Source organism: Melopsittacus undulatus, chromosome 3, assembly GCF_012275295.1.
Source record: "Melopsittacus undulatus isolate bMelUnd1 chromosome 3, bMelUnd1.mat.Z, whole genome shotgun sequence".
In the NCBI taxonomy this organism is placed as follows: domain Eukaryota; kingdom Metazoa; phylum Chordata; class Aves; order Psittaciformes; family Psittaculidae; genus Melopsittacus; species Melopsittacus undulatus.
Genome location: NC_047529.1, coordinates 59,262,038 through 59,278,344, shown reverse-complemented (window position 1 = coordinate 59,278,344; position 16,307 = coordinate 59,262,038). Strand labels below are relative to the sequence as shown.

Sequence of the window (16,307 nt, the reverse complement as noted above, 5' to 3'; positions counted from 1 at the left end):
ATCTTCACTTCTGATGGGGTTTGGATTTTTTTTGGGGGGGGGAGGGGGGAAGAGAGAAAAACTGAGTATCTCCAAATTACAGGCAGAACAAGCAGCAATGCCTATGGGTAAGTTGGTGCATCATTACCCGTTATAAGAGCCTGGCTTTTGATGCCTGTGACTGTCAAATATTAGCTAATTTGTAATGATTTTTTCTACAATTGATGTGTCAGCCTGAAGCTGATTTTTAAAGTAGTTCAGTCACTTTGCAAAATAAGGTTGGTGAAAAATACATTTTGCTTGTGTTAAAAATATTATTGGACTGCATGACTGAGAAAGAAACTCGGTCTCTGTGCTATACAGCAGAAATTTGTCAAAGGGTTTGTCAAGGATTTGATGGGTGGGGGATGTCTCAGACTGCTCCTATTAAAACACACAAATACAGACCTCTGGTCAGAATGGTCTTTTCACATTCCACTGTCTGAAAAGTCCAACAGTAACAGACATCTGCTCTAGGTATGCTGGGGATAGGCCAGACTTTCCAGCAATGGCTTTTGCTAGCAACAGAGGCCTTTTGTAAAGGTGAATGCAAGAATTGAGGGAGGGATTCGCTGTTGCTCCCCACAGTCCCACCCATAAACACATATGAAGAGTCCATGAAGGCTATGCAGACAAGAGGATATTGGAACTTAATAAGAAAAAGATGAGGACGCTGTGACAAGAATGAAAGAACAGCAGCTGGTAGAGATGGTATGGAGAACTGAAGCAAAAGAAGCAAGGATATTGGGAGAAAGAAGTCTAGAGGAGGGCCACGAGGATGATCAGGGGCCTAGAGCACCTTCTGTATGAAGACAGGCTGAGAAAGTTGGGGCTGTTCAACCTGGAGAAGAGAAGGCTGCGTGGAGACCTCATAGCAGCCTTCCAGTACCTGAAGGGGGCCTACAGGGATGCTGGTGAGGGACTATTCATTAGGGACTGTAGTGACAGGACAAGGAGTAATGAGTTGAAACTTAAACAGCAGAGGTTTAGATTAGATATTAGGAAGAAATTTTTCACTGTGAGGGTGATGAGGCACTGGAATGGGTTGCACAGGGAAGTTGTGAATGCTCCATCCCTGGTGGTGTTCAAGGCCAGGTTGGACAGAGCCTTGGGTGACCTGTTTAGTGTGAGGTGTCCCTGCCCATGGCAGGGACGTTGGAACTAGATGATCTTAAGGTCCTTTTCAATCCTAACTATTCTACGATTCTATGATTCTAAGAAGCCATGAACTTGGACCAGGACTCAGAAATAGACTACTGAAGTAAGACTGCTGCATTGTTAAGAGAAGGGAAAGGGATGAAAGCATTAGGCTGAGAGTGAGAGACAGAGGGTCCTTGGGTATTACAGCATAAAACTTTTCAAAGAGTCTCTTTGGCCAAAAAACCCCAAACCAAACCCATGGAGCTCACTGACAAAATGCATGCTTTGTTTCTTCAGCAATTGCTACATTTGAAGAACAACAACCCACGGCTGGACATTTGAAGAACATCAACCCACGGCTGGTGAATTCTGAGGAAGCCCTAGTGGCAGTGTAAGATGTTGTGGATATCAAACATCATGTCCTAGTTCTAAACCATTCAGACTTAGGAGAATTCTACATGAAGGGTTCAGTTTCTTAGACTGCAACACAAAGATCAGTGTTTTTGAAAACCCAGTCTCGCACATTAGGAGATGGTAGGTTTACTGCTCATAGAACCCTCATTCTCCTCAGTTTATACCCATTATTTTAAGCAGACTTTAATTGCATAATCATGTTTGTGTCTCACAGAACACTTGCCACATTAAATGCAAGAATGGATATAGCCTGGGAAATGAATCAAGGAATTGTCACCATTACAGGATGAAGTGCCTTGGTAGCTCCTCTTAAGTGCATCCCTTCAGCAATTTTCATTAACTTAGTCTTTCTGCACAGAAACATGCCATTGCATCCTGTCATTTTTAGACTGTGTTTATGAGCTGAAACTCCCAGCAGTTTGCTCTATGACACTAGCTATCTCAACTGACTGAATGGCAGCTCCTTCAAATCAAGGCTTTATTCTCTCAGAGACAACACAAAAAGTGAAGGCAGCACAAAAAGTGAAGGCTTGACAGCAGAACCTTAGAGCTCCTGCCATCTTTCCAGGTTTTGCGAGTTCTCTCCATGCCATTTTTATGAGTCTCCAGTTTGCGAGAAGCTGCTTATGAGATGCCATGGGCATGTACGGCCGTTGTTGACTTCACACTGAAACCTCCTTCCTTAGGTCAGTAACTTACAACTCTGGTGCCCATTGTGAGTCATCTCAGGCAAAAGAACAATAAATACATTGTCATGGGAAACAGGTATGGATGTTCCTTTTAGCAGCTTCCCCCTTGTAACTTCAAGAGTTATTTGTGCTTTCTGGGACTGCACTTCATCTTTCTTTGTAATGAAGTTGTTTTCTATTTGCACTTTCTTTAACAGTATACCTCAATTTAACTTTGTTATCATGTAGAATAATACAAACAAAATTAAATTACAGGTATCTTGTATTTGTAAAGGTAAGAAATGTAACACCATCATTTTTCCAAGAATCTAATCAATGGGACTCTTTTCTCATCAGAATTCTGCCTCATTGCAACAAAGCCTAGAAGTTACAGGAGGAGTGGATGAAAGTGTTTGTAAAGACCAAACAGACCACATTCTTGCTGGAGTATTTGTGGAATTGAGGAAGTTACATAAATCCAATTCCTGAAGATGGTCAGTGATTTTTCCTCCTCTGGGGTATAGAAAATCCATTTTCTGAATTCACAAAATCTTTGGGTGCATGTAGCTGCAAAGAGGCATCAGTGATGGCTACGCCCAGAATAAAGACTATGTAAGATACAGCAGACCACACTGCAGAATTGCAGGACCCAGAAGTCTTCAGCTGTGTTCTTAAAATTAGTTGTCACTTCTTAACCATCTGGCTGCAAGTATCTCCTCAGCTCGCAAGGAGGCTGCTCATAAACCCCTCAGCTGTGTCACAGAAGGGTACCATAAGACAAAAGTACAAGGAAGGGCAGGGCATGCAGTAAGCAAGGGCTGCCAGTGCTTTATCACAGACAGCTATGGCAAAGGACAAAAAGAATGCCCGTACACTGCAATTATGAAAATAGCAAGCATGACTGTGTAGCTAAAGGCTACATGTTGCAAACTTTATGCGTGAAGTTTAACTCTCCTCCCTGTTGGTCTCTGCAGCGGTGGCCACAGCGCAGAGCACGTTCCTTTCTGTGAGGCATTCCCTGCCAGCCAAGAGCCCTAGCCCATGGCGGGCAATACTCCCACTCCAGCTGGGCCCTCTGCCATGGCCGGCCCGCACACGCTGCTCTGGAAGGCGACAAGCACAGAACGGGAGTTAGAGACGGCAACGCTCTACCAAGTGCAAGAGCTAAAGATGAATAAAAGGGCAGTTAAACCCTAAAGGTACTACAGCTCCTTTCCCAGGGGCTCACCACCCTTTTCCAGCACCCCCAAACCGGCCACCGACATCCGGCGACGAAGCCGGGTGACAGCTGGAAGAGTACCTCGTCACCCTCACTTTACGGCCTGGCGTGTTTTGCGACGCCCAAGATGGCTGCCCCCAGGGTACAATGAGCGCTCTCTGGCCGCTGCCGCGCAGTCCTGGGGAATAGGGGCAGGCAGCGCGGCTGCTGTGGAGTTTGGCCGTCCGGGGCTCGGCCGGCCGCTGACAGCGGGTGCGGTGGTGTTCTCCTCTGGCAGCAGCGAGCGAGGAGCGGGACTTGTTCGCGGCTGCCTGGTGTGCGGGGCCCTTCCGGGGCGAGTAACAGGAGAGAGGAGCCGGCGCCGAGAGCCTCCCCGGGACGGCGAGGGAAATGTGGGGCGCCTTGCTGCGGCGCGGAGGCCGCGGCCCAGGCTGCCTCCGGGGTCTGGCGTCGGGCGGCCCACCCTGGAGCCAGGTGGTGTCGGAGGCCGAGAAGATCGTGGGGTACCCGACGTCCTTCATGAGCTTGCGGTGCCTGCTGAGCGACGAGCTCAGCAACATCGCCATGCAGGTCCGCAAGCTGGTGGGCACCAAGCACCCGCTGCTCGACACCGCCCGGTAAGCGCCCGGTCCGGCGGGGAAAAGCAGTCCCCCGCCCCGCCGGCTGTGGGGTTCGGGGCAATGGGGCCCATGGAGGAGGTGGCTGAATATGGGGCCCCTCCGGAGGCGGCTGAAAACTTTTGGGAAGTTTTGAGCTTGGTTGGTTGTCAGGAGCGGGGTCCCGGGGCGGTGGCGGTGCTCGGCATCGTTTAACGGCTCCGCGAGCGGGCGGCTGGGTGCCCCAGAGCGGCCGCGGTGATGCTGTGACTGATGTGTCCCGTGGGTAGGCCGGCCGTGAGCCGTGGGGTTCTGCGCGGAGGTCAGCCCGCACTATCAGAGCCTTCGTTTGCTTCCCGCAACAGGTTTTCCCTTCCGTTACCGTCTGTCACTCAGCAGTTGCTGCGTTGTAATGGCACGTGCAGCGAATGAGTTTCCCCGCGCGGTGTACAAAGGAAAATAATCCCTAAATAACAGAAGTATGTCTCACTAACAGTTACATATTTCTTCATATTAGAACTGTATTGCAATGAAATCGTGGAAGAAAGCCCAGCAGAGCTAATCAACCTAAAAGTTGAAAATGACACTGCTCTGAACTGTGTACTTTGGTTACTAAGGGCTTCAGAAAACATTGTTTTGGAACACCCAGCTGGGAGCTGTGAGGTTTTGTGTATTGTTGAGATTCTTAGGGTTGCTAAGCTGGTCATCCACCCTTTCATTTTTAAGGCAAACTGATGGAAGACTTGCATTCCTGCCAATAAGCAGGAGCTGGGGTTGTTTGGCAGTGTTTTCTTTAACTGTAAAACAAGAACTGATTAGCGTTGGTGATTTTTTTTCCCTTTTTTGTTTTACAGTAAAATACCAGAGGCTTAACAAAATTAAAAAGAAAAAGGGGCCCGTTTCCAGGGTCATTGGGTTTTTCTGGGGGATGTTTTTTGTTTGATAGAACTAGTTTTGCTGTAACCACAAATACAGCGATGTTCGTAGAACCCACGTTTGATATGCACGGTATTTCTGAATTGGTGTAAACCAGAAATTAACAATTATTCAAAACGAATGTTCTGCTTTTCTTTAAAGGAATAAAAATTCTAACTGTATAGTGGTCCTTGCTGGCTCAAGAGTTATGGTCTAATGATGTAAAAACAAGATTTGTTTTTGAAGCTCTCTAAATTTGTTGTCTTAAGTAAACAAAAAAAGTACAGGGGCAAACATAGCTTTTAAAAGAAGCATTATTCTGGGGGAGAGGGATTTAGATCCTGGCTTTTAGTAGACTTTTATGGAAGAAACAAATAAACTTTTTCATAAAAATGGAAAATACCTAATTTTAAAAATGGTATTGGAGGGGATTTTGTTGAATTTTCTATTAATTAAGGTTGTGATATTATGATAAGCTTAACAAAGATTTTTGGTTTTCCTTTTTAAGAGGAGGGGTAAGAAGAAAATATTTTTCTGCCTTTGGATCCAACTTTAAGGTTGGCTGATAGAAGGTAGAGAATACAAGGACCTAAGTGCAATGTATTTGGGCTCTTAAGCTTCCACTGTAGTTGTGGAAGTGTCATTGAGACCCACCGCTTTAAAGAGTATGTTCAGTGTGTATAAGTTACTGGCTTATTTGCAAATTAAGTTTAAATGAAGTATTTTGGGGCATGGTTGGAGGTTTCGTGGTGGAGCTGTGATGTGTGGGTTTTGTTGTTTTAAGTGGACTGCTTCAGGCTTAATTCTGTAAGCTTGCATCTTGTGGAACACGTTTAGGAATGGTCATACACAGCGTCAGCAGAATTGAGTCTGTTAATTTTTTTAAATTCATACACATTTCAAAGTACACTGCAAACCTGATGTGTTGTGCTGGAAACAGAAGTCATTTTTTACTCACTGAAACTGCATGCCCTTGTTTTAGAAAGCCAGTGAAGCTAGATGAGAACATGGGAAGGCTTCATTGTAGATGCACTTTCAATGTACATTTGTATTTACAATGTATTTACATTGTATTATTGTATATTTACATTCTAAATTTGTATTTACATTGTATTATAAATGTACATTTGTATAATACAGATTACATTTATATTATAAGAAGAGTTAATTTTTTGCTGACAAGTTTTACTACACCTGTTGCAATGCGCAAATTGTACCTCACCTTCATTTATGGTATGATTTTGCCATTAAGTGAATTTTGACCTTGTTCTTTCTTAATAATTTTAGCCTCTTTCTGAAATTTGACTGTTGTGTGTTTGACTGTAAATGGGATTGATTTTAGTTGTGGGTCTGAGATCTATGCTCTGACTTACTATAGCAGCTTGGGAAATGGGTCTCGATTTTTCAGTCCCTGGCTCACTACCCTTTCTTATCAAGTACCAGAGGTTTCTTGTCTGTTCAGAAAAATGCTTTAAAGTTCAGGTATCTGAAATATGTTTTTGGCTATTTATTTATTTATTTATTTATTTTAAAACTGAAGTGATTGGTGTGTTCTGCAACTCTAACCTTTCAGACTGAATGCATGAATACTGTATACGTCAATATTAAGTGCTCCAACACTTGAGATTTTTCTGTTTGAGAACATCTGAAAAATCTGTGCAGTAAATTTGATTAATTACATGTGCTGTTTCTCAAGTTTCTATTCATTTATTTTTGAAGTTGTAAGTGGTGAGAATCAAATTATGAGTGCTTGCTGTCATCTCTAAGCAATATTAATTTTTTTTAACTTTCTTTGGTGGCATTTTGTCATCAGTGTTTTTTGTGTCTAAATGCTTTGCTAGCTTTTGAAGTCTTCCGCAGACCATTAGGGGTTTCTTAAGCATTGGTAGAAACCCCTCTGCTTTATCTGCACAGAATAGGTTCTGAGCTGAGACAGAATAATTGCAACCTCACTGAAAGCCTTTATTGTAATAGGAATACTGATGAGCATTTTTAACCTTTTGCCGAGCTTTGGGTCACTAGGCTGTTGCAACAGAGACTGTGCTGACTTAAAGAAGGCAGCTTCAAGGTAACTGTGAGACAGGACATGTGGACGAGCAGCTGTTGGGGCAGTATACATTTCTCTGACGATCCCATCCATTTCTTCCTCTCGTTTGGATGTGGCAGTGGCAGTTCCTGGGTGTAAATGCCTGCCATGAATCAGGACTGCAGCAGGTATTCCTCTGGGATGATGTGCGATCCTGATACCTCCCAGCAAGCCTGTGCCTGGCCAGCAGCTTTAAATCTGTGAGCTATTGCTGGCTCTGCTCTTGGGAGGGCAGAGATGGGTAACTGAGCCCTACAGTGAGGGATTTGGGAGTTCTGTCATCTGTCCAGTGAAGTAAAGTTTATCTTTTATTTTTATTATTTTTAAGTTTTTGATTTCTGAAGTGTCAGCCACATCAAGTGAACATCCATAGAACTAGCTCTACCAGACTTGTAAGAGGATGAAATGTGAGGGAAATGTTACATTTCATTTTAGAAAGGGTAGTATCTAGTGTTTAACACATCATTGGAAGCTGTGGTATCTGGATTATATTTGCAGCTGTGCTTTTGGCTCTCTGACTAGGGCAAGTCACTTAATTTTTCTTCATTGCATTTACTTATCTGTAAAACGAATAATGTAGCATCTGTTTTGTAGAGGTGTTACACTTCATTCATTACAGCCTGTATCGATCAGTGTGATCTTTGAATGGAAAGTGGTGCATAGCAATATTAATAAAGAATAATTTAAACAAATGCTGTCATTGAAGTATTAGCCTGTAATGGATACTCTGGAAATAAAACTGCAATCTAACTACTTCTGGTTCTTTATGTGTTTAGTCCTGTGAGTCACGGCATGGTTCTTCAGAGCTTTCAGTTTTCCTTCCTTATAATGATGTGTTTTTAGCAGCTCCTCAAAACTAACGTTTAAATTTTTTTACTCTTCAAGCTTTGTTGGACTAAAGGAAAACTTTTCAATGCATGAACATGTGACCTCTTTTCAGTTGGGAAGCAAACAGCTCTCCAGTCTTCTTTCTTTTGCCTCCTCCTTTCTAGGCTAGCATACATCCTTCTTAATGTAGGAAAGAATCTGTAATTGGCAGAGATCTACTTTTCTCGAATACATAGTGTGTATAACATTTTCTTGATTATTTAATCTCCCTTGAGAAGAGTATAGCTTGCTGCAGATTGTAAACAGTAAATGTTACGGCCAATGCATCATTTTTATAATATTGCTAAATGAAATGGAGCACTTCATACACGCAAAATTATTATGGGATACCATTTAGCTCTAGCCATTCTGTCATTAGCATGTGAGAGGAATGATTATATTTTAATTCTGTCAGAATTGTTTGTTGGTGGGAAATGCTTAAGGAGACTTAGTTATGGTTTTCCTGGATCATTGCAGAAATAAAAAGCCTTGATAGACCAGGTTTTGTTTCATTGTAGCCATCTCCATGTACATCTCTAGCCATTTTAAGCACCAGACATAAAATGTAGTCCAGAATTGGTTCAAGATTACAAGCTTGTTATCAGTTATAATGACTGATAACACTGGTTTCCTGATAGTTCTGTTTCTCTGCCAGCTTGAAATGGCTCATTTCAGTAACATGTATCTTGTAACTTCAGATGTGGCATGCATTTGCCCTCCTGTGTGGATGACTGATTCAGCGCAGACCTAGGGATTTGTTCCAACCTGCTGTTGATAGAATTGCTATTGCCAATTTATATTTTGCCTTAACAGAGTTGTGGCCTTAAAGCTATAATTTTTTATAACTGTAGGTGCAGTGACTGACTGTGGGTGGCTTTTTAGACCTTTGTTTAGAATGTTAATCAATTATTTTTTTTCCTGGGCTAGAAAAATGTGTTTGTTTACTTGGTAGTGGCCAGTGTGGCTGGATATGCAAGTTGAGAAGCAGGGGGTCTGGTCAACTTACAGCTTCTAAACCAAAACCTTACTACAGTCTTTTAAGTTTTACTGAGTTGCTTAGTTTGTAATGGACCTTGGGAGCATAAAGGCCCTTTCCCGCTGTGGCTGGATCAGAAGTTGAAATACATTTGCATTCACTAAATTTTACTATTTTTTTTTCAGCTTGATGTAGCACTTTGTACAAAATATTTTTGTGGTAGAGATGTGATTTTTTTTTTAAATTTATTTTTTGTTGTTGCGGTCAGAATGCCTGTGACATTAGCTATGCGGCAGCAGTTGTGTCACTTCCTATGTTTATGCCAGAGATCTGTTGGACTTCATGGAAACACTGGACACCTAAACCAGCATGCCAGGGACTTCTGTAGAAAGTCTTGGTTGTGATGCCAGAAACACAGAAACGTTTTTTCCTGCTTGATATGTTTGAAACTATTTGCAAAATTACTGAAATACTGGTGATTCTAGGAAGTTCACATTTGTCCCAGAAAGCATTCTGTATAGCTGGTGGAAACAGGGATGCTTTCAAGAGAGAGACAGTTGAAGCATTGGAATTAAATTCTTGCATTGACTCACCCTGTGCAGGAACTTACCTCTTTCAAGAAAGGCTGGCCAATCTTAGCTAAGTTGGGTTTTGTGAATGTCTTTCAATCAGTTTAGATAGACTTAAGAGTAGTAACTTTAAAAGCCTTCATCATATTACATCTCATATAGTTGTTGCTACTCCCTAGGGGTTCCTGTTACCATACTCACCATCAAGTAAACCATTCTTAGACATCAAAAATCAGTTTCTTGTGGATTTTGTCTGACTGAACTGACAAATTGTTCAAAGAGGTATTGTAGAAGTTAACTTGTGAAGGTTAAACGTGGAAGAAATTAAACCATTGTATGTTCATATATGGACTGAAAAATTTCCTTCTATATCTTATTCTTTCCATGGTCTTCCTTGTACCTGTGGCTGTCACTGTGGTCTTCAGTTAGCTGTCACTCTATACAGACTTGTACACTTAAGGGGAAGAGAATCCATTTTTGCAGGTCACGCTCATACTGTACAATGTAGTAAGGTGGAATGGGATTGTTCTTTAGCTGAATTTTATTTTTTTGTTTCTCTTCCTGCAAAAGTTCCTCTACCGTATGTTTTTTATTAATTTTCTCCACCAGAAACACTACTTTCATATACTTAAATGCTCATCTTTGCCAGTTATTACTGCTCTTTCGAACAGCTGTCAGAACATGAGAGTTGCACCAGAAATTTTACACTTGAGCTTGAGCTTCACAGTTCACATTTAAGGGGCCTTAACTTTTTTTTTTTTTTAAGAAAATATTTAATTTTTGTTGAGTTTGGCAGTGAGAATATCATTCTTGAAGGTAAAGTATATGAGCAGTGGTGTGTATATATTAAAAAAACAATTAGGAACCTAAGCTGAAAAGTCTGACATGTATACAATAGTATTCTGGGCAAGATAAGCTGACAGTCTTAAGTTGTAATAGCCTTCCTGTTTGATGCTCACTGTTTGATACCCTTGTAATACAGTGATGAAGACATTCTGAAGGAGTAAAAAAAGTATTTATTTAAGTTTGGTGCTTTTTTTTTCCCTTCCTTTTTTTATCTTTCCCTCTCCCTACCCCTGATTAGTAAATTCAAGCTCAAGAAGACAGCCAAGCCATTGACATGATCATGGATTTACTACAGATGTTGGGAGAGGCTGAACTACTGAGCAAACAGCTAGTTTTCAGCTGTGGTGGTGCTGGGTTTCTTGCTATTCACTGATAGTATTTGTGTGGAAGAATTTATGCAAAGGCTGTTTAATTGTATGCTACAATACCCAGTTTTGCTGAATATTTTGTTACCATAAGCAAAGTAGGATTGAGTAATAAATCTGCAATATGGATGTGCTAAAGCTAGGCTGCAAATCGAATTATCTTGCATTTGAATAATTGGTTTTTGCAGTGATTGCCTTTTAAGCATCTATGTTGAACCCAGGTTTCTGTGTTTATGAGGAATGTATTATTTCAGTGTATAGAGTGGTCTCAGTAGATGAAGTGTATTCAGTGACGATGCTATTTGGGTTTTTCTGATAGAATTATTCACAATGAAAACTAATGTGCTGTTCTGATATTGATAATTTCTAGTGTTTCTTATAGGGAATGTGAGTATGAAGATTTCAGCAGAATTTCATGTACAACTCTTTCTGATTAAATGAAAGATCTCTTGGGATTTCTAAGCTTGGGTTTCAAGCATATGAAAAACTGAATGTGTAATGAACAGATCCAACTGCCAGTCGCTCTTGTAAGAACATAGTATACCACACCTAGAGAAAATTTGGTTTAACTTTAGGCACACAGAAGCCTAAGCCTTTTTTTAAAATAAAGGTAATATGTAAAGTTCACATCTGTTCTTTCCTGCTTTCAAGTACAATTGATTTGCAATGAATGTGAATATCAAATACCAAGTTTAATGTACCAGTGACTGTTATGTCAATGTTTGCTCTGTACAGGAAAAGAGTACTTAATATGTAGAAATAGTTTCAAAATAATTCTTTCTGTAACCCAACAGAGGGTTACGAAGTATGGCTTTATATAAAGTGCAAATGAGAGCTAACGTCAAAAAGTCATCAAAATTCATGTTTGCGTCACTGGCAACAGTTTTCACTCAGTGAATCTTCTATTTAGCTATGGTAAGTTAACTTTGACGTACAAGAATAATGGAAAAAGTACCTTTCATAGGGCCTTTAGTCTTTCTGAGGTCTGTATTTTGTAGCTTACAAAATGCGTTCTCCCCTACTGAAGATACTTACTCTCTCCTCCAACTTTATTGTTGATATTGCCTCCCTGTTGATGCCTCTCCTGGTGTTGGAGGCCCTGGCAGTGGCAGGAGACCCCATTAACAAGTTTCCATGAGCATTTTCAGAACTCCTTCAACAATCATGGGTAACACTGTATCCTCTACAACACTTTGTAAATCTATTCAGAAAATACGAAGTTCACAAAGGACAAAGGTAAGCTCTAGAGTTAGCTGTTTCTATACTTACACTACTGGTTTCTCCTAGGGGTGACAGACCATTGGCTTAAATTATTAATATCTTTACCCCACATCTGAGTGTCTTATTTTCCCTCAGGGTAGGCAGACTGTCTGCAGTGCTTGCCCTAAAGGAACTCCTGCTAGAGACAAACCTGACAGACTGAAGGAACACCATGAATTTAAACATTGGATCTATTACAAAAATTGTTTAAAATCTGTAGCAGCTGCTTTGTTGCCCTTGAATTGTCCCTGCCAGTTCCTTGGCATTGACAATCACCTTAGCTAAGTATTTTTTATTCTTTCCTGCTGCATGAGAGATTCATTTAGGGAAAAAAAAACCTGATCATGTAGGAAAACTGGTAAGACTCATTATATGTGAGCTTTTATCAAATGCATGCTGTGAATTAGCTAGATTTTACTTCTAATGGTATGAAGGTCTTAGAAATTTGCCTCAATACCTTATATATGAGAAACTCTAGGACCTGTTCAGCCTGCTTGAGGTTCTCCAGGTAAGCCACAGTGATATTTTCTTCAATCCTCAGCCATTCCTAAAGAATCATCAGGGTTTCAGCTTTTTCATTCATCTTTCTCATTTCTTTTTCACTTAAGTTAGAAGTGGTGATTGTTTCCATTTTGCTTTCTCATTCCTCCAGTTTGTTTCTTCACAACAGCACTAGCTGGTTCTTTACCATAGCTGCTCTTCCATTTTGGAGTAAAACAGAGGCAGGCCTACAAGTAATTTTCTGTTTCTTAATAGAAGTGATAGTAAACATCTAGTTTGTTTTGTTCCCCTTTTCTTCCCACTTAGGGAAGGAAGTCGTACCTAGGTACTAGTGATTCAGCTTTACTTTTCTAGTTAAAAAACATGAACAAGCAAACTCCATAGCCTTTGCCTCAAATTTGTTTCATAAAATGCTCCTTTTAGAAGGAGCTTTCTTCAAAATCAAGTAGATACTATTTTTTATTACTGGTTACTTGAACAGTCCTTTAAACATGAACTGATTGGCTTGATAGCTGCCACTAAGTATGCTGAAAATGAATTAATTTTATAGAACTTGAACTCTAAAAAAAATCATTCCCTTTAACAACTTTTGGTTTGGTTGGTTGGGTTTTGGTTTGTTTTGCTTTTTTTTTTTTCTTCACACTCATGGTTCAAATTTGCTGGAATGACAGCTGTCTTTTTAGTTAGCTGTCTGTCCAGCACGCTCCACAAAACAATCATAATCAAAGGGTTAGCACATCTATTTATTGTCACTGGTCCTGGAAATGGTTTACATATTGCACATTTTTAGGAAAAAAAAAACCAACAAAAAAAAACCCAAAACCCCAAACTCACAAACAAACAAAAACCAAGGGGAAAAAAAAAGAAGAAAAGTCTTTATTTCAGTCACAAAGTATATCTGGGTCTCTAATGGGATGTGCCTTTGTAGGCCCATGTTGCAAATGCATAGTCCTGATTAAGGTTATTTGAGAGTAATGGTCCATGCCAACACATTTTGTGTCTGGTTGTCATCTGAATGATTAGCCAGTAGGAGCAGCACCATAATTAGTTGATTAGGTAAGACTGCTTTTAATCAAACTTAACAGAATGTTCAAGTTGTTATAAACTAAATGGACTAAATGGAATACTTGTTAGGCCAAATACACAAAACAAAGCTTTGTGATGACAAGTGGAAAATCATCTCTTTTGCATATTTGAAAAATTATTGTGCTAGCATATATATTCATTAATGATCCCTCACCCCCCCCAAGATGCATTGTGTTTGTGTTAAATCAGTCTTAAACTCTCAGACCATGTTTTCCTGTGATATGTCAGTGCAGTGTCTGTGCACTTTGGGATACAGGGGAAAGTTTTTATCCCAATAACCTTTCTGTCTTAATTCCCAACTGCTTTTCATTTAATGTGGTTTGTGAAGATGAAGGTATATACTGTATGCATACCTTAAAAAGATTTCAGTGATGTTAATGCTACATTATGAGGTTTGTATTCTTTTAGAAGTCAACTTCTGAATGTGAATCTGTCTGTTATGACATATTTCAGTAATTAAAAATTAATCTGCAGGAAAAACGTGTGTGTTGCCTTGTGGAGGTGAGGTTGAAACATAAAGGGCCGAGAGATCAAATCATCATCTGTTCTTGGTCCCTGGTTGTTAAAGCCTGAAATACTGGGGAGGATATACTCCATGTTTTATTGTACACATGAAGAGTTTGTCACTTTCTGAGTATTTGTAAATTTATATAGTATGGGAGTCATTGAAAGGCTCTGCCAGAAAGCAGGTGTCATCTACCAGTAGGAGTAATAATGTGAAAAGACTGTTTTCAGAAATAAGGCTCAAAAGATTTGAGGAAGCCGGAAGTAACAGAGACTTTTAGGGTAACTGGGGGAAGTGCTTCTTCTGATACATGTTTATTCAAGGAATTGAAGGCATTAGAGTTTCTGCTGTTAGAATTTACAGTATATTTTGTGGGTTTGTCCATAATACAACTTCATAAAACTGAAACAAATAGTCTTGCCAGTTGGAAAGTAGAAACTGAATCCATGTAATGACTATATTGTCATAGCAACCAAGTTTTAAAATAATCAAATTCCAAAATAATGTTACAAAGATGACATCAGAGGAAAAAAAAGAGTATTATGTGTTATGTTATAGCAGCAGAAACAGAGGCTTGTTTGTTTGTTTTTTAATCACTTGGGATCATATTGTTGCCTGTGGATTTTTTGGTGGGGAGGGATCTGGTAGTGTATGCCTTAGCATATAGTGTGTGTTTGAGTAGGGGTGTGGGGTTTGGCCATCCTTGTTCCTGTGACACTTCGAAAGAGCTGAAGTTAGGTTTTCCTGGTTTTAATTTGTTTTCAAATAAAATACTAACTGAATATTCACCTTCTCATTTTCTTTTCTACTATTTAGACTTTAGGAGTTCCCTTGAATCTTTTGCGTCTTTTACCAGGGCTTCTCAGGGAATGATTAACTTCTAGTACCAGAATGCTATGAACGAACCTTCAAGAGGCTGGTTTTTATAATGAATGTGAGCATAACATTATTGGCGGATGCCAGCCTGCGGTGTGAGGTGTTGGTATTTCCCAGAGCAACAATGAGATTTGCAGTAGGTGTGCATGCATCCCTCCTGTACTTTGCATGCACCCTGGGCTCCAAGCTGAGAGGAGCTACCTGGGTGGTGAGGCAGGCTCGCTCTTTACACCTTCTTTCACGATGACCAGCAGAGAGTATGGAGATCTGTTGTAAGAAATCAGCTTGCAACCACAGTGTATATCTAATAAGTGCATGAATGTAAGTGGTTGGCAGTATAGCTCTGTGTCAGATTCAAAGTGGACCCAGAAATGGGATGGGTTCTTTGAATATGTTTTCAAGTGTGGGCTTTGACTTCTAATTTTGACAGGTCTCAATCACTAGTCCACAATGTCAGATACCCCATCTTCCTAACCTGTAATTTATCCAAAAAACCTTTTTCAGATAATTGCTAAGAATTAAACATGCATTGCAACTTGAAGTTGAGGTGTCTTCAAAACTAGAATTGTTTCCCTCTTGTTTCCTCTTCCTTTGTGACTGCCAAGTGACTGACTTGCTAGAAATACCGGGTCTGGATTAATATATTGTCCCTGGGTGGTACCAGTGCTCCAGATTACCTTGGCGTGCGTGTAGGTATTAAATATTGAAAACTGTTTTTGTGTTCTCATGTGGTGAAGCTGTGTGTAAACAAGTGTTATCTACTGAGCAGTTTAGGAAGCATGTACGCACTGGTATGCCTTAGGAAATCTGCCATTTAAGCCTTTGTCCTCATTTTCTCTGGCTGTGATAAATAGTGGTAGACAGGAACCATAATAGCAAATGTTCTTAAGAAGCAGTAGCATTGTCCTAAGAATGTGAAGAAAATCTGTTTAAGCTCACAAATAATTTACATGCTTACCAACTACTGTCACTAGACCTTATGAAACATTTTTCAAAGAAAACTGAAAGCAAGTCTCTGATGTTGTATAAACCAGTGTCTTTATGCTTTAAAGATTTGTATGCCATCGGTTAAATCTGGAGACAAATATAAGCCCTTTATATTAATATAATTATTAGGAAAGCAAGAAAGTACATCGAAGAAGATTGAGACCATATTAAGATTTTAAATCTACACGTCTGATTGTTGCCATACTATAAAATGTCATACAAGCATATGAACCCTGTGGATGGCATTGCTAGTTACTGAGAGAGTGAGTGTAGTTTTACGTTTCCCGAAGTGTTTGGGTTTTTTTGTTGGTTAGGATTTTTAAATGGAAGTGATGATGTTTCAAGTTTTGTTTTCTGCCTCCAAACATGTATTGTTAAAGACAACAAATGCTTAAATGTTATGTTTGTTTAAC

General features: G+C 40.2%; 1 protein-coding gene across 1 annotated transcript in view; it reads left to right on the top strand.

Moving 5' to 3' along the window:
- The first annotated feature begins 3,550 nt into the window (after window positions 1-3,550).
- Window positions 3,551-16,307, top strand: part of PDSS2 (decaprenyl diphosphate synthase subunit 2) — a 118,513-nt gene continuing 105,756 nt past the window's right edge. The window contains exon 1 of the mRNA XM_031054085.2: window positions 3,551-4,076. Within this exon, the coding sequence (XP_030909945.2) occupies window positions 3,850-4,076 (227 nt within the window). The 5' untranslated portion in view covers window positions 3,551-3,849. The remainder of the gene's footprint in view (window positions 4,077-16,307) is intronic.